This window comes from Perissodus microlepis, chromosome 17, assembly GCF_051167445.1.
Source record: "Perissodus microlepis isolate ML-2025 ecotype Zambia chromosome 17, ASM5116744v1, whole genome shotgun sequence".
Taxonomy (NCBI): Eukaryota; Metazoa; Chordata; class Actinopteri; order Cichliformes; family Cichlidae; genus Perissodus; species Perissodus microlepis.
In genome coordinates this window covers 29,169,133-29,192,603 of record NC_140477.1, presented here as the reverse complement: position 1 = coordinate 29,192,603, position 23,471 = coordinate 29,169,133, and the positions used below count along the sequence as shown (strand labels likewise).

Sequence of the window (23,471 nt, the reverse complement as noted above, 5' to 3'; positions counted from 1 at the left end):
CTCGGTCGTTGTGTCCTTGGGCAAGACACTTCACCCGTTGCCTACTGGTGGTGGTCAGAGGGCCCGGTGGCGCCAGTGTCCGGCAGCCTCACCTCTGTCAGTGCGCCCCAGGGTGGCTGTGGCTACAATGTAGCTTGCCATCACCAGTGTGTAACTGTGTGTGTGTGTGAATGGGCGAATGACTGAATGTGTAAAGCGCTTTGAGGTCCTTAGGGTATACACATACAGGCCGTTTACCATTTATGCCACTTCCTAAGTTTGAAACAGCTTGAAAGCTTGTTAGTCAGTTAAACCACAATGCAATGATTCTTCCGATACCAGTAATTTATGTTCTAGAATCGATTCTCATATTATAATATCGATATTTTAGTTCTTATGGGTAAATTTGTAGTTTTTCATTAACAGGAACACAGTGGAAAGAAACTACATCATTCGGATCGTCTAAATTGGAAGGAACTACTTCCTCTTACGCCTTTCATAGTCATAGGCAAAATACAGTTGTATAAATGTGTCGCAGCACCTGGCATGCGCACTCACAACAATAGCTGAGCGTAAACGGAGTCATGTGTGGAGGTATTTCACCTCCACAAACACCCAAGACATGGTTTGCGATACATGTGGCAAGACAGTGAGGTGTTGTGGCAACACCATTAACCTCGTCAAAAACCTCAGAGTAAATCATATCACAGAATATGACGAGCGTATGTTGAGGCGAACTGAAGAGGAGGAGAGGGACAGGTGCTGCTAGGGGGAGAGAGACGTCTCTTGCAGAGTCCTTCAGTGCTGCAGGCAGGCAACATGCTTCAACTTCAACTTCAGGAGTTTTTATTCTATATGATTATTCTGCATTATTAAGCAATAAGAACAAGTAGTCTGATGTCCTGTAATCATTATGAAGCTATATTATTATATTATTATGACAATTACATAATACAATTATATATTGTATTATTTTGGTATTGATCTGATACCAAGTAAATACAGGGACAGTAATGACAATGCCAATACTTTTATGTAATAAATTTATGTAGGGAAGAGCCGTGTATCATGACTCATGAGATTAATCATTAATTTGCAAATTTCTAACACAATTCAATGACAACTAAATCACTGTTAACAAAACAAAACACACCTTTCCGCTTTTCACGTAATTTGAAACTGGTTTTTTTGAAGACCTGGAAAGTAAATGTGTCTGTCTCTAAAGCTCTTTTGGTCAGCTCCTGTTCTTTTAATGTGTTATAGGCTATAAATAACATTGATGTGACAGTCAACACAAAAAGCTGACAAAAAGATTTTTCATCGTGCATGTTTGAGGTATATTTCTTCAAAAAAGTGATTCAACACAATTCAATATTGAACATAGAAGAGAGAAGCAAAGTATCAACCCTATTGTGCTAGTATAATGTCGCTATCATTGATATTTGGATCGATTTGCTCAGCTTAAGCCGGAATTGTAGATCAGAATTAATAATCATAAAATATATTAATAGATAAATGCAAAATACTAAAGCACACTAGAAGTGACAACATGTTACAAGCATACATAAAATAATATTTACAGTAACTATAACTGTTGGTCCATAAAACCTCATGTGCACAGAAGACTAAAGTAAAAGAATGAAAGCAACAATTCATGAGTGTGTTGGTGGATTTGTTTTAGCAAATGTGGAGCACCCGCTCGCAACAGTCACTTTATCACATCATGACATATGTTTCATGTTGTGTGAATACAAGACATCAGCTGTGTTGCAGGGATCACGAAGTAACATCCACAACACATCAGATTGATAGACTTAGTTTCCAAGTGTAAGAAAGTATTCCGACTACACAGAACATTAGATGATCTAATAAGTTTTATGATCATTTTGTGAAATTAACTTATGTTGGCTTATTATGGTTGTTTGTCATTTAAGTGTCAGCTTGCACAGTACATCAAGGATATTAAACCAGACAATCTGATCAAAAACCATTTGAAAGAGGTGTCATTAATACCATTGTTTTACCGCTATAAAAGCACATCTCACTCTGAGAAGCCTGTTGACTAGGAAAATAAACTTCTCACTCACTCCTCGTCTAAACAAGGAAATTGACAGCTGTAATTTTAGTGTGGGGATCATACCAAGTGTTTGAGTGTTGTATCTTGTACCTGTTGTACTACAAAAGGCCTCTGGAATTTTTATCCTGAACTATTATTCTACTATTCATCTTTCCAGTTCACTTGATGAACTTAAAAGCTCTCCCTATGTATTGGTTATTGTGTACTGTTTGTATTGTGCTTTGAAATACTATAACTAAATTTAGAGCTGGTCCAAGACATTGTGTGTGCAGGGGAACCTTTTATTATGCATCATTAGTTATAATTATAATTCTTAATTACATTTGTAGATACATTGGCACAGATATCTATATGACAATTTAAATCTGGCACACAAAAAACAGTCCAGGTGTAATATGCGTATGCTGCCACCTCCTGATGGAGTTGAGGAGGCGCAGGCTGAAGCCCTGGAAGGTTTCTTTGGACAGACGCTCCAAAAGAGACACGACAGATGGAGCTGACAGCAGAGACTGCACACAGGACCAGGAGCAAAACCATTTACAGAACAATGACTAAATAAAAATAAACTAAAATTATATTTTTGTCAAACATCAACAAGTTATTTTTTAACTTTTCAAAAGCTATATTAATAACTAACACAAACTCCTATGTTTAATGTTTTTTATTATTATTATTTCATTCATTTAGCAGCAGCAGACTGGGTGCGTTTCTGCTTTATTCAGTGCATGCTCATACGAAAAGACCACATTTGTCTAGTAATTACACTTTCATAACAAATACATTTTCATCGCTGCTTGCTTTTGTACCTTTCTCAATTAAACTATTAAAAGCTCTTTTAATCAAAGGTTGGTGCCTTAACATGACGAAACATTTTAGCCATGATATCTGTGCCTGTGTTACTCACTCTCACAGTTTACTGATGCATTTTGCTAAGCAGGCTAACTAACATTAGAAAGAACTGAACTTGCATCACTTGAATACAGAGTTATTACACAAACATTTTGGTGATTAGACTTAGATGAGGCATCATAGCAGAGCAAAGTTTAACGATGGTAGGAAGCTCATAATAACAGATGACGCACATGAACGCTTATAGACGCGGATCTTTGAAGCCTACATGATAACATTTCAGCAACAATGTGGAGATCAACTGTTATATAGAAAATTTTATCTGCCAGACCAATATACAGCATTCTAAACAGATAAGTCACATCAGCAGTTGTGTGTGCTGCTGCAGCTGATAGTGAGCTCAATCAAATTGGCTACCATCAAACGTTAGCCTGTCGTTCATCATACAAATATGTTGGAAACAGAAAGTAACCAGAATTCCTGGCAGAACAGCTGCCACTCCAGCATACACCTCAGAAAAAAAGATTGCCTGAGGCAAAGTTTCATTATCAGCCTGGTATTTCCTGCACTGAATAACAAATGGAGACTCGATTATTTGGTTTGGTCAGTCACTCCTAAATTCTGGAGGTAGTGTCTAATAAACCCACTCTGCGGGAGCGAGCGTTGTCCTGTATGAGGATAAAGTTGATTACCAGAAATGTGGAGATATGGGATTTCCAATTGTTGCAGAAACTTATCTCAATAGCTCTCTGAACTGAGATTGCCTCCAATGATGACAAACCTTGCTTTTTCAGTGAGGGAGCTGCCTCACTAAAAGCTCTTATGTTGTTGATGCAGATATCAGGAAAGTGTCATCTGCGTCTTCTCCACACTTTGACCCTACATCCAATTGCTGTAGGCAAAATCTGGACTCGTTGCTGAACTTAATTTCCTCCACATGTTCAGGTTTCACTGGACATGTTGTCAACAGTGGTGATGATGGTGAATTGGAGTCATGGCAGACCTCCTGGCAGCTTTATGAGACCATAGATTGACATGCTTGATCTTTTCCAGATTGCCTGGTAGAGAACCATTGGTCATATCATCCCGTAAAAGTGCTGACATGGTAAGGAAAGTCTTCTAATGTTGTCTTGTTGGGATGCCAGCTTCGCCTTCATCATACTGTGTCTGACATGCCCTGTTATATGGAACTTGGCCTTTAATTTTGGAATAGAACTTGAGTCTTATTCCTTAATAATATCGCTGCAACTTGATTTTGTAGAACACCAGCTTGAAGATGTTCTATGCCATCTGTCAAATGTGGCACGCTTGGTGCAGACACTAACTGACAGCTGTAGCAGGGTCCATGCTTACAGATGCTGCTAATCAGACAACAGTCAGGCACCTGAATATCAGCACCTGGCGTACCAGAAACTCAGCACAAGTCAATAGCACATACTTCACATGCAATTCAAGTAAATAAATTTGAGACTGGCACTATGCATAAATTTAGTCAATAAATACATACAAGTGGCAGCCCCTACAAACAAACAAATATGTCAAACGATATATATATGAAAGAACACAAGTTTATTATACCAAGTGATAAGCAGCACACAGGAAAACTTAAATAAGAGTGTAAGATTGCCATACATCTCATAGGAAGAGTAATAGCATTTTAATATAATTACAAATGCTTTGAACCTGGCAACTGCTCTGCCAGGAAAAACAAAGTGACTGAATGAATTAAATGAGAACTGTAAAGTGTTCAGTAATTACAGAGATTAGTGGTGGCTAAGGTGAAAAGCAGGATGACCAGAATAAAAGGTGAGCTGCATTTTATGAAAGACTGGTTTGCCAACTTCCGTGACAATTTCCAGTAAATCATACTATGACATACGTTGACGTTTTTTAGTTTAGGTGAACTCACATGGCTGAAAGCACTGTACTTCCCTCTTGACCTTGGAAAGTTGCTTTTATATCCACGGTGTTGTTTGTGTGTGCTGTTTTTCTACAATTGTTAAACAATAAAAAGAAAGTGCAAGCTACACCTGTTGAAAACAAATGAATGGCAAGTACTGAGCAAATATATATAAATATCTTTTTAAAAACCCAATGTATTTCAGTTAATTCCACAGGAAGGAAAATAAGTTCATACTGAGCAGTTAACCATCAGGGGGCAATCAAGGATCTGGCTATTTGTTCTATTATGATGATTTGTAGTTCCTTGGAAGCTTTAAAGTGTTAGTCCTTACATACTGCATCAGTATTGTCATAACTCAGTCACTCAGATTTGGAGATTGGCAAAGCTGAAGAGAATTTCACAGCAAATCTATAGTAGAATATTAAAAAATTGAATACTTCAGTTCTCAAGCACTTCCAATATTAACTTGAAGTAAAACTAATTCCGTCTATGCTTCCCCTGTTACTACACTTAACATACTTTTAATGAGGAAAAGCTCTCAGTATATGTACCAGTACTCCTATCATGCAATTAAACATTTAGTGACATTTACTCATTTTGAACTTTGTGGAGCATTTTTACTATTTAACTTGACCTGCATTATATAAAGATGTAAGTTTCAGTGCACATACCTTTGGTTTGTGGTTTTTCAGGTCATGTGACACTCTTTAATAGTGGAGGGAGGAGCAATTCATTTCATCTAAGTAAAGTGTGCAGACACAGAAAACACACAGCTAGAGTCTGAGACAATCTGGGAGTAGTGAGTAGTAGCAGAGTTCATCATGGATAAAAGAATACTTTGCTGGATATGTCTGCTGGCATATTTTCAGACATCTTTGGCACAAAGTAAGTGTTTATTGCAAGTTATAGCATTGTTTGTACTTTTTATATTAGACAGCTTTAGAGGAGTGATTCAACTACAACAAATGTAGTACAATACTAAAACAAAATGATAATAGCACAGACTCCACAAAATATTAATAATCAGTTTTTTTTAAACTGTAGTACTGTGAGCAAAATTTTAGTTACCTCCGAGAACATACATCCTGGGATCACTGGAATGCACAAACTCCTGGAGAATGAACACTTCAGTGATCCCAGGTAACACTATAACTAGAGCATCCAAGGTGCTCTAGTCATATTGTTACAATTTAATATACACAAATAAGTTGGGGAATTTATTTGTGTTTATTAAATTGTAACAATATGACTAGAGCACCTTGGATGAGTAGGTTTAATGACAGTTTATTAAACTGTAACATTGGATTGGGTGTATGATATATGTAATGATATGGCATATAAAACCCATTTTCAGTTCATGTTTTTTAGAAATCAAATTTTCTGTCTACAGATGGCTTCTTTGAAACTAAGTGAAGTTAAATATTTTCATGCTCTGCTGACCACACAGCACATATTCAAGATAAAGCTTAACATGTTCAATAAAGCTTACCTTAAGTTAGTGCTTCTAAGCTTATACTTGAAACTCCTGTCAATATCAAATGATTGCATGGAATGACTTTGAGTTGCTACTAAGATTAGTAGACAGATTATTTTCTGTCGAGTTATTTGGAGAGGGGCCAGCAGTCTGTGGCTGTTACTGAAATTATGGCCTGAAAGTTTCATCGTGTTAAGTCATTCTAATCTGCGCTTAACTCACTGTCTTTAAGCAACCACAACTGCAGCACCAACCACAACAACTACAACTGCAGCAGAAGCAAATATAACTGCAGCGCAATTCACTACAACTGCAGCACCAACAACAACCACTACAACTGCAGCACCAGCAACCATAACTGCAGCGCCAACCACTACAACTGCAACGCTAACCGCAACTGCAGCACCAACCACACCTGCATCACCAACAACAACTGCAGCACCAACAACCACTACAACTGCAGCACCAGCAACCACAACTGCAGTGCCATTCACTACAACTGCACCACCAACAACAACCACTACAACTGCAACGCTAACCGCAACTGCAGCACCAACCACACCTGCATCACCAACAACAACTGCAGCACCAACAACCACTACAACTGCAGCACCAGCAACCACAACTGCAGTGCCATTCACTACAACTGCACCACCAACAACAACCACTACAACTGCAACGCTAACCGCAACTGCAGCACCAACCACACCTGCATCACCAACAACAACTGCAGCACCAACAACCACTACAACTGCAGCACCAGCAACCACAACTGCAGTGCCATTCACTACAACTGCACCACCAACAACAACCACTACAACTGCAACACTAACCGCAACTGCAGCACCAACCACACCTGCATCACCAACAACAACTGCAGCACCAACAACCACTACAACTGCAGCACCAGCAACCACAACTGCAGTGCCATTCACTACAACTGCACCACCAACAACAACCACTACAACTGCAACGCTAACCGCAACTGCAGCACCAACCACACCTGCATCACCAACAACAACTGCAGCACCAACAACCACTACAACTGCAGCACCAGCAACCACAACTGCAGTGCCATTCACTACAACTGCACCACCAACAACAACCACTACAACTGCAGCACCAGCAACCATAACTGCAACAGTAACCACAACTACAGCACCAACAACCACAACACTAACCACCACTACAACTGCAGCCCCAACCACAACTGCAGCACCAACCACCACTACAACTGCAACACCAACCACAACTGCAGCACCGGCAACCACAACTGCAGCACCAACGACTATAACTACAGCAACAACCACAACTGCACTACCAACCACCACTACAACTACAGCACCAACCACAACTGCACTACCAACCACCACTACAACTACAGCACCAACAACCACAACTGCAGCGCCAACTACTACAACTACAACTACAACTAAAACTGCAGCACAAAGCACCACAACCCCTACAGAAGGGTCAACCACCATTCAAAGTATGTGATTTAAATTAATTCAAAAAAGTACTTAATGTGTGCAACAGTTTCTCTTCCTACCTTCTGTTGTCCTTCCAACATTCACACTCTAATACTAGGGTGGGAAACTCCAGGCCTCAAGGGTTGAAGTCCTGCAGATTTTAGATATCACCCTGGGTCAACACACTGGAATCAAATGATTAGTTCATTACCAGGCCACTGCAGAATTTCAAGACATAGTAAGGAGGTAATTTAGCCATTTAAATTAGCTGTGGTGGATCTAAAACCCGCAGGACACCAGCACTTGAGGCCTGGAGTTCCCCCACCCAGGGTTGGACTGGGACAAAAAAACGGCCTAGGCATTTTGACTAGAGACCGGCCCACAAAGTACTATAAGAAAAGCCATAAAGCCTCAAACACTGTTGTGACTCCTGGTTTCATCTAAAAATGTTATAGTGTAATTGTTTCAGTATTGAGGGAAATGTGCCTTATAGCAATAATCAAATGCATTTTATGATGTATAATGACTTTACACTTACCAATTATACTGTTATAATTCTTTTTTTCAGTTCCAACAGGCCCACAAGCACTTGCACATCTAAAGATAAGGATGACTACATACGGACAGGTTAGCAATGCAACCATCATTGCCCTTCTTGAACAGGTATAGCTATATCTTAAAGTTTGCTTCGTACATTCTTGACTTATCAGTAATTTCACACACACAAATCATGTCTTAAAAATTCAAATGTTTAATCTCTGTGTTTTCTTTCCATTTAGTTTCTTAACACCCAGGTCCTGAATGGAATATCCCACATTCTCTCTGTGACAAACATTAAAAAAGTTGGAGCATAAAAATTGAATGTGGACACAAGTCAAAAATGAAAATATGAAGGCAAGAGTTTAACAGTGAGTTAGTAGATTTGTTTCAACATGATCCGGAGCGGCAGTTTGCCTCAGTCACTTCATCATATCCTGAATGATGAGTACATTGGTGTGAGGAGACATCAGCTGTGCTGCAGTGGTCGACAACCAGATGGGCTTGGATTGCTCTGTGAATGTATGAAACCTAAACCTGGGTGAAAGCAGATCATATTTAAATATCAATCCCCTTACATGATCATTTCTGAAATTAAATCAAACTGCAGAAACACAATACTGTAGTTCCCATGAATTACAAATGCGCTTTTGGTTTATCATCTTGCAAAGTACAATAGGCATCTCAAACCAGGCAGCTGGCTAATAATGTCAATACTTCTATTTTAGACCAAAATAAGCAGATGTCTCTGACAAAATGGTGACTAGGAAATCAAATAATTCATATGCTTTGAAACAAAAAAAAAATTATTTTATTTATTGGTTACATGTTTTAGTAATATCACTTTTGAGTCATTTAAAAGTACAGATCCGGAAAAGCATTCAGCTTTAATTGTACTGCACACACAGCTAGGCCTCTGAGAAAGTGGGTGACACTCAGTAGGTGAGAATTCCACAGGTGTTGAAAGGTGTTAGCTTACTGCTCACCGTGTCAATAGATTTTAATTAAATTTCCATAACAGATTCTTGTTAACTTGGCTTTTCCACATGGAAAACAAGGAAAATTATTACCGTTGGTGCATAAATACTGCACCTTAATGAAGAAAATAAATCAGTTTTCAGATATTACTGACCAACAACACACTTTTTTCCCCTTTGTGGCATTAGAATCAAATATACTGTTTTTCAGAATTTGTTTTTGTATGTCTGCTGATTTGTACTGTACTTTAAACTGTGACTAAATTTTACAAACTTGTCACTCCTGCTACTAAAGTCTCATATACACAGAAATATATCTGATTCTGATTATTCTGAATAAAGAGATATAACCATTTGTAATGGCCATTCTTTGTATCATTTATTCTTTCAGAATTCTTTTTAAATGAAACTTTATTCAACTTGTGAATTTAAAGCAGATTTATATCCATATACAGAATATCAAGAACAACAGCTGTTGAAAGTGAAAACATAGCTTGCTATTCAACGTTAAATGTGCTCTTTGTAAGTGCCATTTTAATAACTAATGAAAGAAAACACACACACACCTTATTTGCATCAACAAATAAACTCTGACTTGGCCCTGCCAAAAATATCTAAGACCTTGTGTGTTGAGTACCATTCCTTCCCGTTCTTTTAAAATACATGATTCTACTTATCAAAAAATGCGCACAGGTTCTATTATAAACACTACACTGTTTAAAACCATCAGACTGAGGTCTTTACAAAATACAAACACTGGTCTAATCTACAGCATCGTGTCACCAGTACCAAAGTGCACACAGAGCAAATTGCGTCCTTTTAGTCATGTTGTTAACATCACACAGAAACGTTTAATCTCCAGTGAGAGGGAATTCTCTTCATAATCTCATCATCACTTCTCTTCAGTTGTCCTCTCCGTCTCGCAGCACTTTATGCACAGCTCTGTTTAACAGGGCCAGCAGGTCCACAGCCCCAGCCACTCCCCTTGGCAGGTAGAGCTCCAGAGAAGAGGAGGTGGCATGAGGCAGGCGCACATCTTGCATGCTGGCATCCTGAAAAAAAGAACAGTGTGGGAAATGTGACAAAGATTCATCTCTAGACAAAGGAAAAGGAGCTATATTTTATCATCTTGGATAGTTGATGCTGGTGGTGATTCTTGTGAATTTGAATCACAATTAAAGGCAGTATTTTAAGGATTTTTATGTTAAACACCAACCTGAGAGTAAAAACACAGAGAGATGAATCTGGGGAAGCCAAGAGGAGGCAAACGGTCAGCTCCTGTGATGAAGGTGAGGAGGTCTTCAAAGGAAAACTCTGCCTTGCCGTCTGATTGTGCAAACAGAGACATATTTTATGTAACCTGAAACACTGGGAGCATCTTTATTCTTTCCACCACACCCTCCAACCTTACCACGCACTAAAGTGAGGATTGTTTCCCAGTGTCCAGCTGTGGCCTCCTCATCTGCCCTCAGCTGGGCGTCTGAAGTGCTAAAGCTGATGGTAAAAAGCTGCTTGAACTCTTCCAGACTCAGAGGCTGCCGCGGTGCACTCGTCATAACTGGGGCAAAAATTTCCCAGTGGGACTGAACCATGTCCCACAGCCCACCACAGCTATTCAGCCCCTCAGTAAACTGGGAGATCATTTTAGTCACCCTGAAGGACAGCAAGTGGATGAAATTAAACTTTTATATTTAGAAAGGGCAACATTTGCATGTAGCTCAAGTTGAAACTGTCGACACCATGTGTATGATGTACGCATTTGTGTGTGCACTACCTTTCGTAGATGTAGTGTTTTACCAGGCGACTATAAATGGCTGGCATTTCATCAGAGTTGGCTGAACAGATCTCAGGGATCCCACAGTGTGACACCCAGTCGCACAGACTGGGAGACAGCAGCTTTACATCAGCACAACTATGTAGCTGTGAGAGCAGAGGAACATCATTTGTGTGCGGAGCACAGAAGGCGATTATGTACACAGGACTGAGGGTTTAATACAGAGAAGAGTTTAAAGGTGAGGAAAAAAAAAAACTGCCATACAAACAGTTCATCATTCTACAGCTGAAGGCAGAAACAAGATGATGTTATTCAGCACTGTAATTATGCTACAGTCACATTAGGAAACCACTACAATTGCCATGGTATGTGCAGTGATCTCATCGAAATGGTTACTTAAGACAGGGACCAGGTCTGTCTTCAAAGGGACTATCACACATCAGGAGGGTGATTGAATGGCAGTAAGATGCAGTCTGCTATCAGACTGTATTGAATAGGGTCATTTGGCAGTTAAAAAGTCTTTTGTCATCTGTTGCTTTCTCTACTACACAGAAACTCACAGTTCCCAGTTATTTTTAGTGTCCAAGCAGAATCTCTCAAATATGAAAAAGAAATTCCTTCACAAGGTTGTTGCACAACCAACTTCTGGGCAACCAGTGGGTTGGTGCAGCTATGAGGTTACCATCCTATTTTTACTCCAGTGTGACCGATCCATCAATAAAATGTTTATGTACTTTATATAACTGGTTTATATTAAAATCATCATTATCCAAACTAACCATGTATAATAACACAGGTACAGCAGTATATCAAGTTTTTAAATATGTTACAATTAGAGTTGTGAGTTTTCTTTTTGTGTGCTACCTCTTTCAGTTGGATTTGGACTTCGGTATCAATAATGTCCCACCAGTTGAAGTCTTCTAATGTTATACTGTGGCAACACATCACCTGTGACAGTAAAATAAGCCATACAGACAAAGATTGTGCTGGTAATACCTGACACAGCTACAGGGCATCAGAAAAAGTAATCTAATATCACATTCGCAAAGAACTCGAACAAGTGGAGGACAAAGAAATGGCAGGCCTTAAAAACAAACAAAAAACCCAACTGTCTACAGCAGATGATGAACACTATCTGAAAGTCCTTTAAAAAAAAATTGAGAAATAAATCCTAAATGAATCTAAATGAAATGCATCTGGCCCTTCTGTTGATCCATCTACAGTTCAATCGTCGGGGGGTGGGGCTCAATAGGCAATACTGTATGACAAATTCTTGTAGTGCCTACACTAGCACACATTCAGTTAAGGACTCTACCTGATACAATGCAGGGTGAAGGCAACAAAGTCCAGGCCCACCCTGAGCCAGCGACCAGCCAATGAGAACCCCAGCTTCATAGTACTTCCTCTCCTCAAGAGCTGTGAAGTTGCAGGTCATGAACAGACTTCCTGGAAGACCCTCAAACACACAGCTGTGCTGCAGCTCCAGCAGAATCAGCCTGCATGAGAAGAAATGTAGACATGAATTAACAAACGACACCTTTATGCTTTGGTGTTTTGGCGGAAACCTCTTTCAGAAGAACTGAGAACATTTCTCTCAGAATGGTGGAGCACCAAAACAAACAAAACAAAAACAAAACGAAACCGAGATGCCATTATTATGTCATTCATCAAAGAAAAAAAAAAAAAAAAAAAAAAAATTGTATTACTGTAAATACCACCTGTTCACATATTTGGGGTTTTGGACGGTTGATCAAACAACACAATCAGTTTTAATACCACACTGTCTTCTGCGATCCTGAACTATCATGATGAGCATTTGACACAATTTTCACATTGTTTACTGCAGCCCCAAAATGTATAGAATATCATCCTATTATAGACTACATGCTACCAGAAGGTGGTCCATGTGGAAATCTTTTTGTGAGCCAGTTTTCCAGTTACCAAAAAAAAAAAAAAAAAAAAAAAAAGTGAATATTAAATCTTAATGAAATTCATACAGTTATGTTGGATTAGAGTTTGAATAAATTAGCTTCAGTATAGAAAACCATACGACTTATTTTATGCCTGAGGCCATCAGCTCCAGCAATAATTTCAGAGAAATGGTGAGGACCTGAAAAACTCTCTGACAGGGGCCTCATGGCCGTCGGGCTCTTCTCCACTGAAGGAGATAACAGGCGTCGCTCTGAAGCAGAAGTCAGGCCTCCTCACCACCTCCAGAGCGCCGTGGAGTAGATCTGTCCGCCTCACCTGGATGTGAGTTTTCAGTCCTGGATCTACGTTCTCCTGTCTGAACGCTCTCAGGATGGTGTCCAGGTCGACAGTGGACTGCACACAAAAGATGCAAGTTTAACAGGAGACAAAGATAATAATAATAATAATAATAATAATAATAATAATAATAATAATGCAACAAACTGAATTTAGGATTGACTTTTATCCTCCAAACTCACCTTCTTTGTATCCCTGCAGATGTGAGGCTGGATTATTAGCTCACTTTTACCATCTTGGCAGCTGTCTGTGCTGTCCCCCCAAAAACACACACAAATTCAGATAATGCAGCTATTTAGTTTGTCACTAATCATTTCTAAATGTGTATTCACAGGTAATGTTTTCTTGCCTTTTTACCACAAGTGTCTCACTTGCTGACCCTTCAGATTCTGTCTGTAAGGAGAAGAAAACTTTATAAACTACAGACAAAATGGAGGCAGACTGAGCAAAGCTAAAGCCGATTGGAGAAATAAACGAAATAATTAAAGATCCCGTGTTCCCCGGCTCACAGGAACAAGGTGTCCAGGGGTCCATGAGCCATTTTAAACACTTGCTCGTTTCTGTTTTTTCACAGAAGCCAAATGATCTTTAAACTGAATCTTAACACACAAAGTTGTCTTTATGGCTTTTGAAATATAAAAATGTATCAAATCCAAGTCCTACTTTTATAATGATCACATCAGGGTATTAGTAATGAAGCAGCAGTAGTTACCTCTGAGTAGTCGTGGTGGCTCAGGATATATAAAGCACCATGTTCAGAGATCCTGAGGACCTGCTCTCCAGTCCAGCCCTCTGAAGGGGTGTCAGGGACAAACAGCGCTCTGGAGCTCTGCACACACTGGAAACAACCAACACATTCAGCAATGTTCTGTGTACTAAAATGAACAGACTTTAAGACACCTCAGGCAGAACACATCTCACACCCACCTGCAGATATGTAAATGAAAACTTTTGTCCTGCCTGTTTTACAAAGTGCCCCTGAAAGAGCATCGCCAGTCGACCCTTCACCTGAGTGGCTGACCAGCTGTGGTCAATGGTGATGCGAGCAGTCATTATCACGGCTTCCAGAGCTGCTTGGTCTTTATTCTTTGGAACTATTTGTCTGGAAGAACAGAAAATAACATTTACTTCACTGAAAAATGTTATGAACAGTAGAGTAGATTCAAACTGAGCTATGTAAACACCTTTTATTGCCACAATCATCACTTTAGAAACAGTGGGAGCTACTCAAACATTCACTGACCTAAAATGGCATTTTGAATCAGATTTTATGGTATTCTGGTCATTAGATTAAAAAATAAATAAATAAATCACAGGGCAGTGAAGGCACAATTTGCAAATCACATGACAAGGAAAATATTCTGATCAATCTCAGTTCTTTGAAAAGTCAGAGGAATCATCAGATAGGGTCCATGCGTATCCACACCACATACCAATGCCAATACCAATTACCCATCTAAAATTTCTACCAATACCTTCCTTATTAGTATTGTTGGTTAGTAAGGGCTATTCTTTCCTACATAAACACTCACCTGTCCAGCTGTGACATAGAGTGTCCTCTGGGTAAACAGACCACGTCTTTAACCACCAGTCTTTTCTTCTGAGGAATCAGACTCTTCCATTTGAGATGACCAGCTTTGTTAGAATATGGCTGAAATACACAGTGTTAGATGTTGGATTCATGAACAGGAGAGTATCCTAAAGTAACAATGGGGCAAAACTGTGCAGGAAATGGGAAATATGGTTTCCATTTTGGCAGAAAATAAAGTTTGAAAAAACTGATTGAACTTGGATTAAAAAGCTTAAATCGTTGATGATAAATAATGTGCTGGAGACTGAAGTTAACATTTTTCTGACACTGCAGAAGAAAGATGAACAGATTCATCAATATTAAGGTCAAGCCTACAATAAAAATAAAAATATAAAGTAGTAGTAGTAATGTAGAGAGAAAAAGTTTTTACACTTGAAAGTGTGAATTGTGAATATTTTCTGAAGGAAATTTTATTTAAATCTTATGATGTCTAATTCATTTTTACCAAATCCAGCTCCATCCCCATATATCAAAATACACTTTGAATAATATAATATAAAGAAGAAGCTATTGTCCACCTGGTTTGGGATGAAGAACCAATTTCATATAATACAGATGTTAACCAATGTTAGGGAGGCAATTTAAGCTCCTTGAGGCGACTGTTGTTCTGATTTGGTATGAACTGATTTGAATTAACATTGCTGTGCTTTGTTCTAATTCCAGTAGGGTAACTGGACCACTGCACCATATAGTTATATACTGTTTGCACTGCTCTCACTGTTTGTATGCAGCATCCCTGCTCTAGAGTCCAGGCTGCAAATCAAATGCCTGAGTCAGTGATATGTTATGAAGAGTCATGACATATCAGTAATGAATAAAGGATCCCCTGACTTTACCATTGCTGGATGACTCTTCGACTTTCTGATAGAAGGAATCACCTACAGGAAGGAAAAACAAGAAGGGTGAATAAAAACAAGAAATGTGAACTAAAAAAAATTAATACAAATAAGATGAACATTGTAGAGAAGCAATAAAGTAAAGTAAAAACCCATTCCTGGAGGTCCTGACCAGCTATTTAGCATGGGATGTCTTTTTTCTACTACAAATTTCTTACTTTCTTACCAAGTGGTTTATAACTTCTGCCTTATTACTAACCTCCAGCTCTATCTCTACTTCTTGTTTGCAGACCACAGCAGAGCACTGAGGTTCTTCCTGGTCTGGGGACACTGTTTCAGCCTGGTGTCTGGGTTGAGTTTGGACCTGCAGCTCAGGGGCTTCCTCGGAGTCGGAGAACAGAGGACTCGCCATGTATTGCTGTGTACAAGAGGAGGACAAGGAGCTGGCTTGTTATGTATGAGCACACGAATGATGCAACAAAAGAATATGTGAGTCCGCATCATTAACCATCAGGCAGCAAATCACCATTGTTGTTTTGAATACATGAGTTGTAGTTTCAACATTGTGGATCCACTACAACATCAGAACAATTCTGCTCACCGCAATGATTAGAGCTGATTAATCACAGTGATTTGAAATTACGGATTTGGCTCTGGTTCAGTTGTCCTTTTGCTTGATTGAACAGTTTCAGTGATGTATCTGAAGCAACACTGATTGTTGGAATAACAACAATCAGTGATATTAGATCATGTTGTGGCTTGTAGTCTAACATGGTGCTTTTTGCTTGACAGGTTTGACAGCAGATTGTTATTTAGCTGTACCAACAGAATTTCATCAATTTTATATCAGAAATTCTTGAGAGAGTAGTAGTAAAGCTAATCATCTACAGAGAAATGACTTATCTGAAGAGTTTCGGTCATGTTTCAGAGCTCATCAGAGTACAGAAACAGCTTCAGCAATGGTTACAAATGGTGGCCTCTGACAGTGGCCTCATCTCTGTGCTTGTCCGGCTAGAACAGATTGATACTGTTGACCATAAGATTTTATTACACCAATGAGAACATGCAGTGGGTATTAAAGGTACTGCACTGCAGTGGAATCATATCTTTCTAACAGACTCAAATTTGTTCATTCCATTTACATTATACAGGTTTCCTTTAGGCCAGAGGGCCACTTGCGTCTCACGTCATCCCTATATCGGCGTAAAGAAATATAATGCAGTTTGGCTCTTTAAGTTTTTGGGTTTTTTTGTTCAAGAGGATTTCTTTGTTGTTGAATGCAACGTTAAAATAAGTTCTTTAAAAAGCAAAGAAATTATTTAATGATGGCAAACGCGTCGAGTGATTGTCTGTGTTAGTTCAGTGAGAGTTATTTGCAAAGAAAACAATTTTCACTTGCAGTCAGTAACTAATGTCTGCATTATTATTTTCTTAGATTCAAACAAAGTTATAGCAGAAGTGCTGCCACGTGTCTGGCCAGAAAGACAGTACCAATTTGTTTATTTGGTAGTTCAGTGAAAGTCTTCAGTTAGTTAAGAGTGAGAAGAAAAAATGTGCGTTTACATGATTGATGATGATTGTTGTTTTCCCATTCATTTACCATTCATTTTCTCTGTTGTACCATTATAGGGTCTATCTTACAATATAAAAAGTGTCTAGGGGCGACTGTTGTTATGATTTTGCATTGTATAAATAAAATTGAAGATGAAGATGTCTTGTTGATGCTAGAGGTGAGAAAGCATATGGGCTACAGGAGCAAAAGTCCACACCAGGTGCCACTCTTATCAGCTAAGACCAGGAAACTGAGGCCACAATTTCCATGGTCCCAGAAAGATTCAGGAACAGAAGATTGGAAAAATGTATGTATGTTGTAGGAGACATCTTCTAACACATTTGGTGCACTTGGTACCAACTGAGAAAATGCCACCAACTGGGATGTGGTAGAACAAGAGATTTGAATCACGAGTGTAGCTGACAAATCTGCAGCAATTATGTTGTTGAAAAATGCCATGAAAGCAGTTCTAAATTGAAAAAGGGTTTCCATCCCAGTACCAGCAAGGTGCAAGTGAAAGTAAAGTCTGAATGGAAACGCAGAACAATATCTATACATCTACAGTTCTACATACAAAGTAAAACCAAACAGGTTTGGTGAGTATCTAAAACAATACCTCTCTGTACTGTCTAGAAGTAGGACATCAACCCTTTAAGGTGTATTTATATGTTAGTTCTGAGGTTAGTCAAAAGATATTGGATCTGATTATGATATACCACCACTCTGCTCATCATATGAGCTTTAAAAAGTTTCCTGATGGGGTCAGCACTATTTATAAATCACACATAATGTCTTGTAGTGAAGTATTTAAAAAGACACACCTGGTGAACGCTGTGTTCCTCCTCTTCCTCCTGTGTTATCAAGACCTTACAAGGCTCCTTGGAAGAAAACACTTTCATTTCAATGTTTTCTTTAATGACCAGTGACACTGGTTTCTTCTCACACGCCATCCTTCCTAAAATGACACCATTTACGGTATCTAACCTTTACTTGTTCTTTATTTTGTCCTTATTCTTATTACCTCTTTTTTGCAGGCTTCTTGTGACTCAAAGCTGATTTCATGCTAATTAAGTGTTCTCTTGCTTAGCTGAGAGGGAACCACCAAACATCTAAACAGGTGAAGTTTCATTACCTCAAGCTGCAACCTATCAGTCTAAAGCTGTGGTTAGCTCACAGTTGTGCTCTCAGGCTGTGATTGGTTGTGTGGATAATCTAGAAGCTGATATTTGTGGGAGTTCTGTTCAAAAACAGTGTGACCTTTGAAAGGACGGTTTGTGTATAGGAAATGAATTACTGCTGTACCACGTGTGAAACAAAATAAAAAATTAAATGAAAAAAAAGCTCTGCCTGATTCAAAAGTAGCTTTAGAAGTACAACATGTGGCCCAAGCAATGCAACTTTGTCTCTATAGAGCTTGAAGGAGACTTGTCCTCAAGTTATAGACACTGTCATGAGAAAAGGTCACTAATCATGCTATCCTAAGAATTTCTTTCATCATAAGGCTGATTATTAAAATACTGCTCTTAAAGCTATCATACCATTATTAACAAAAACATTCATTTACCTTATTAAAATATGGACTGCAAGGAGAAAGTCTGTAACACATTATTTCAGAATCCATATTTTTATTTCCTTCTTTAAAATTATTATTCAGGCTTAATTTTCATTCACTCCAACTTTCCTGTTAAAAGTACTGCAAAAATTAATTGTTACAACATGTACGTTTACAAGGAAGACATTTCAGGACGTTTGATTTGAAATAGTGTAAAATAACAGCTAAAAAATCATAAAGAAATTACTTAGGCTTAAGCGTGAGCTTTGGTAGCAGATACTAGGAAACAATGATTCCATATCTAATTATGTTTATTCATTTCACTGAGACTGTGGCGAATAATAAAACCCCACACTGAACAGTCTTTAATCAGCAGGATCAAAAACTGAATATTTACCATTTAATATCTTTCGTGAGGTTCAAATGGATCCGATGAAATGTCACATGGATAAATGGAGTTAGTATCTTTGTGTATTTCTTGAAACTTAAATCAGAAATTTGTTTTCACGTGGAAAGACCTGGTGTTGGATGCTTTCACCAACACCACCTTCTTTACGCTTTCCCCCTGATTCCTTCAATAATGTTTCACAGGGTCAGACAGTCAGATCTCAGGGTCCTCTTGGTGGCACCAAGTCTGTCTGGTTCCCTACAGTCTGGTTCCCTACTCCCTGCATGGTCTTGAACAGGGACCTGTGGCAGCTCAAAACGAGAATGGACCTTAGCTGTAGAAATATGGGTATGGCATTCATCTCCAGGTTTTTTCCAGCCTTACAAATGCACTTGAAGGGAATCTGTCATTCTTGACTGACCTCAAGCCCTTAGTTTATCATACCATGCAGAATACAAGTTCTTCTCCAACAAGGAGACCATGTCAGAGGCTCTGGGCTGCATTATCTTTGCAGTACAGAAACTGTGATTTGGATTCGCTATATCCACTCCAGTCATTGCATCTGAAAGTACAAGGGATAAGGCTCTGTTCAGACAGTGACTTTCTCACTGGCTTGGTGACACAATAAAACAAGAGTATGAAGCAGCACGTGTACCTGCCCCCCAGGGGAAATCTGTGCAGTGGCATCCCAGACAACATTTTACATATTCACTAGGTTCTACTGTCTTAATGTGGCCTTTGGGTCCGTGCTGGGATCAAGTGTTCTGCCATTAGCATTTCTTCCTATTAACACTGCTTTGTTCCATCATCACCTTTCAATTCTAAGGTTTTACATATAAAAATATAATAAAAATTGTCTGGTCTTTTTTTTTTTTTTTTCTTTACAATTGGGTAGATATAACCTCAGGTGAACAACATATGAAATAATGCGCTGTCATTATTTAAGAAAAGCTAAGCCAAATGCAGAAGGTGTAAGTGAATCGCTAAAAACACCTTACTGCTGCCATAGGAATTAAAAAGGAAAGCAGCAACCAGGTGCTTCTATTCAAATGCTTTTGGTTAACCGACTAATTTTCTAACTATTTAAAGTCCATGGTTGTGTAGTGAGATTCATTAGTGGAAAGACTTGCTAGTCCTCTCTGGAGTAGATCATCATTAGACTCAACCAGCTAAACATGTTAAATGTTTATTTTATTTTGCATTTTTGTTAAATAAACAATTAAACTGTGGAATCTGTTGTGTGCAATTTTACACCTGAGGTTATATTTAAATTATTTTGGAAGCTGCTAAAGACCAGATTATTTTTAAAAATCGTGTTCTGATATTAAAAGAAAAAAAAACATCTGACAGAGGGGTTTTTTCTTTAAACTATGACTGCAAGCTATCCACTTTGTTTACTGCCACTTGCAATCAGGAGGGAAGGGAACAGAAATTATGATGATGGTCCTGTGTTCCCTGATAATGGTGATTCGCGGCAGTCACTCCAAATGTCTTGGACAAGATTCTGAGAAGTCGGGTGTGAGCTACGACTTGGTATTTCTAATGTTACCTTTGTTTATCACATTATCTAACCATCGTTTTCCCTGAGATGACTGGAGGCTGATATGTGTCACAAGTTTGTCCCAAAAAATTTATTCTGTTCATCTGGACGTAGCATTTTCAGTCGGAGAAACGTTTCGTAACTTTTCCAAGTTCTTCAGTCTCAGTTAACTGCAGGTTTCCCCAATCTTATAAACAGTACATTTGCATATGACTGAAACTAACACCACTGAATGAACAATGGGCTGTGAGGTCAGTTCCCTTGATGCAAATTGTCATGACCATTGAGCAACAACCACTGATCAATGGCCATGAGTACCATCCACAGAGAGTTGGGGAATGGCTGCAATCACAGCATTGTAAGATGGCGAAAGATGTACCCTTAGTCCCCCTCCTCGATTCAGAGATGGTCTTTCCCTTTTCACATAAATGGCCGCCTTGACTCCCCGTTCAAACCAGCGCTCCTCCCTGTCCAAGATGTGTACATCCTCATCCTTGAAAGAGTGTCCACTGGCCTGTAGGTGTAAAAAGACTGCAGAGTCCTGGCCTGACGAGGTAGCTCTTCTGTGTTGTGCCATCCGCTTCGCCAGAGGTTGTTTGGTTTCCCCGATGTATAAATCCTGGCAATCCTTCTGGCACTTAACAGCGTACACTATGTTACTCTGTTTGTGTCGGGGGTCCTGATCCTTGGGGTGGACCAGTTTTTGGCGCAGGGGTTGGTTTGGGGTTTAAAAGCTACAGAGACCTGGTGTTTAGAAAAAAAGCGCCTCAACTGCTCCGATACTCCTGATACATATGGGATCACTACAGGTTTTCGCTTGGGCAGCGGTTGTCCTTCTCTCCTGGATCGGCTGGAGCTTTCTTTAGGTGCCTTCCCAGCTTTGACAAAAGTCCAGCTGGGATAACCACATTTACTCAGGGCCTTCTTGATGTGCTGTTCTTCTGCCTGCCTGACCGCTGTGTCTGTGGGGATGGTGTTTGCTCTGTGTTGTAGCGTCCTGATGACATCCAGTTTGTGCTCCAGTGGATGATGAGAGTCAAACCTTAAATACTGATCCGTATGCGTAGGTTTACAGTACACGTCAGCTTTTAGATGTCCCCCATTCCTGATGGAAATCTCACAGTCCAAGAAGGCTAACCTGCCACTTTTCATATCCTCCCTGGTGAATTTGATGTGTTGGTCCACCGAGTTAATGTGATCCGTGAAATGTGGTACGTCCTGAGATTTGACTTTCACACAGGTGTCATCCACATACCTGAACCAATGGCTTGGTGGTGTTCCAGGGTAGGATAGCAAAGCCCTCTTTTCCACTTCTTCCATGTACAAATTGGCCACGATGGGTGAAACTGGGGAGCCCATGGCACACCCATGTTTCTGCCTGTAGAACTGATCCTTGAATGTGAAGTAGGTGGAATGAAGACACAGTTCTAAAAGCAAACACACTTGGTCAGTGCTGAGAGTGGTCCTGTTGCTGAGGTTGGGGTCATCCTGTAATCTCTTATGGACTACCTCCAACGCTTCTGTGACTGGGATGCAAGTGAAGAGAGATGTAACATCGTACGAGACCATGGTTTCATCTGCCTCCATAATGACATCTCTCACCTTCTCAACAAAATCCAGGGTGTTCTGGATGTGGTGTTCAGAGCTGCCCACCAACGGGTTGAGGATTGAAGACCTCCCAGCCCATTGTTCCTTCAGTGGGCTGGTTTCAGCCATTCTGCAAAAGTACTGTTTATAAGATTGGGGAAACCTGCAGTCAGCTAAGACTGAAGAAATCACTTGGATGAGTGACGAAATGTTTCTCCCACTGAAAACACTACATCCAGATGAACAGAATCAACTTTTTTGGGATTTACTTACCAGGGTTATGATAATAATAATGGATTGCATTTATATAGAGCTTTTCGGGGCCCTCAAAGCGCTTTACAATTCCACTATTCATTCACTCTCACATTCACACACTGGTGAAGGCAAGTTACAGTTGTAGCCACAGCTGCCCTGGGGCAGAAGCGAGGCTGCCATATCGCACCATCGGCCCCTCTGGCCATCAGGTGAAGGCCAGTAGGTGAAGTGTCTTGCCCAAGGACACAACGACCGAGACTGTCCGAGCCGGGGCTCGAACCGGCAACCTTCCGGTTACAAGATGAACTGTAACCGATAACGATCGCCCCAGGTTATGAGGAATCAGCTGTGTGAAGACAGATTCCTCATAACCCTCACTTGACTGCATTCCTCTGCTCTTCCTTAACCTCCTAGGACCTGGCGTCCACATATGTGGACATCACATTTTGGGACGTCTAGACCAAAGTACTTAATTTTTAAAAAAGTTTTCTACAAGGGCCTGATATCCACTTACGAGGACATTATACCGCCACTGTTCTATCAAAATTTGATACAAATGTCCTCATATGTGGATCTCATTTTTCTCAAAAACAAAAATTTGGTAAAAAAAAAAAAAAAAAAAAAAAATCTGGTAATTCTTTGTTTTTACATTCTTTAGGTCCCAATCAACCCAAATAGCAAAGAAAAATTAAAAATGCATGCCATGCCATGTTCGGGTCTTAGTTGTTGATTTACACGATGAAATATCCAAATAAGTTTTAAAAGGCGTTCAATGGAGAAGATGTAATTGATTATGATAAATGATTTTGTTCACAAAGACATATGAAACCAATATTTGTTCTACTGTGCTTATTGTTTACCTG

At 39.5% G+C, this 23,471-nt stretch overlaps 2 protein-coding genes across 3 annotated transcripts; one reads left to right on the top strand and one right to left on the bottom strand.

The window, feature by feature from the left end:
- Positions 1-5,583: 5,583 nt before the first annotated feature.
- Positions 5,584-9,438, top strand: LOC146369837 (uncharacterized). Its single transcript, XM_084909982.1, has 4 exons — positions 5,584-5,693; positions 6,515-7,771; positions 8,320-8,414; positions 8,531-9,438. The coding sequence occupies exons 1-2, from the start codon at positions 5,656-5,658 to the stop codon at positions 7,716-7,718; spliced, it is 1,242 nt and encodes a 413-aa protein (XP_084766108.1). The 5' UTR covers positions 5,584-5,655; the 3' UTR covers positions 7,719-7,771; positions 8,320-8,414; positions 8,531-9,438.
- Positions 9,409-18,456, bottom strand: LOC146369836 (uncharacterized). Of its 2 annotated transcripts, XM_084909981.1 has the most exons (16): positions 18,308-18,456; positions 18,108-18,241; positions 15,994-16,152; positions 15,735-15,776; positions 14,840-14,958; positions 14,235-14,409; positions 14,020-14,145; positions 13,657-13,700; positions 13,490-13,559; positions 13,150-13,364; positions 12,355-12,535; positions 11,904-11,987; positions 11,040-11,185; positions 10,677-10,918; positions 10,482-10,591; positions 9,409-10,317 (listed from the first exon to the last, which is right to left on the bottom strand). In XM_084909981.1, the coding sequence occupies exons 2-16, from the start codon at positions 18,234-18,236 to the stop codon at positions 10,168-10,170; spliced, it is 1,992 nt and encodes a 663-aa protein (XP_084766107.1). In that variant the 5' UTR covers positions 18,237-18,241; positions 18,308-18,456; the 3' UTR covers positions 9,409-10,167. The 2 variants fall into 2 exon arrangements, with proteins under 2 accessions (XP_084766107.1, XP_084766106.1); XM_084909980.1 differs by having other exon boundaries at positions 18,108-18,455.
- Positions 18,457-23,471: the final 5,015 nt, after the last annotated feature.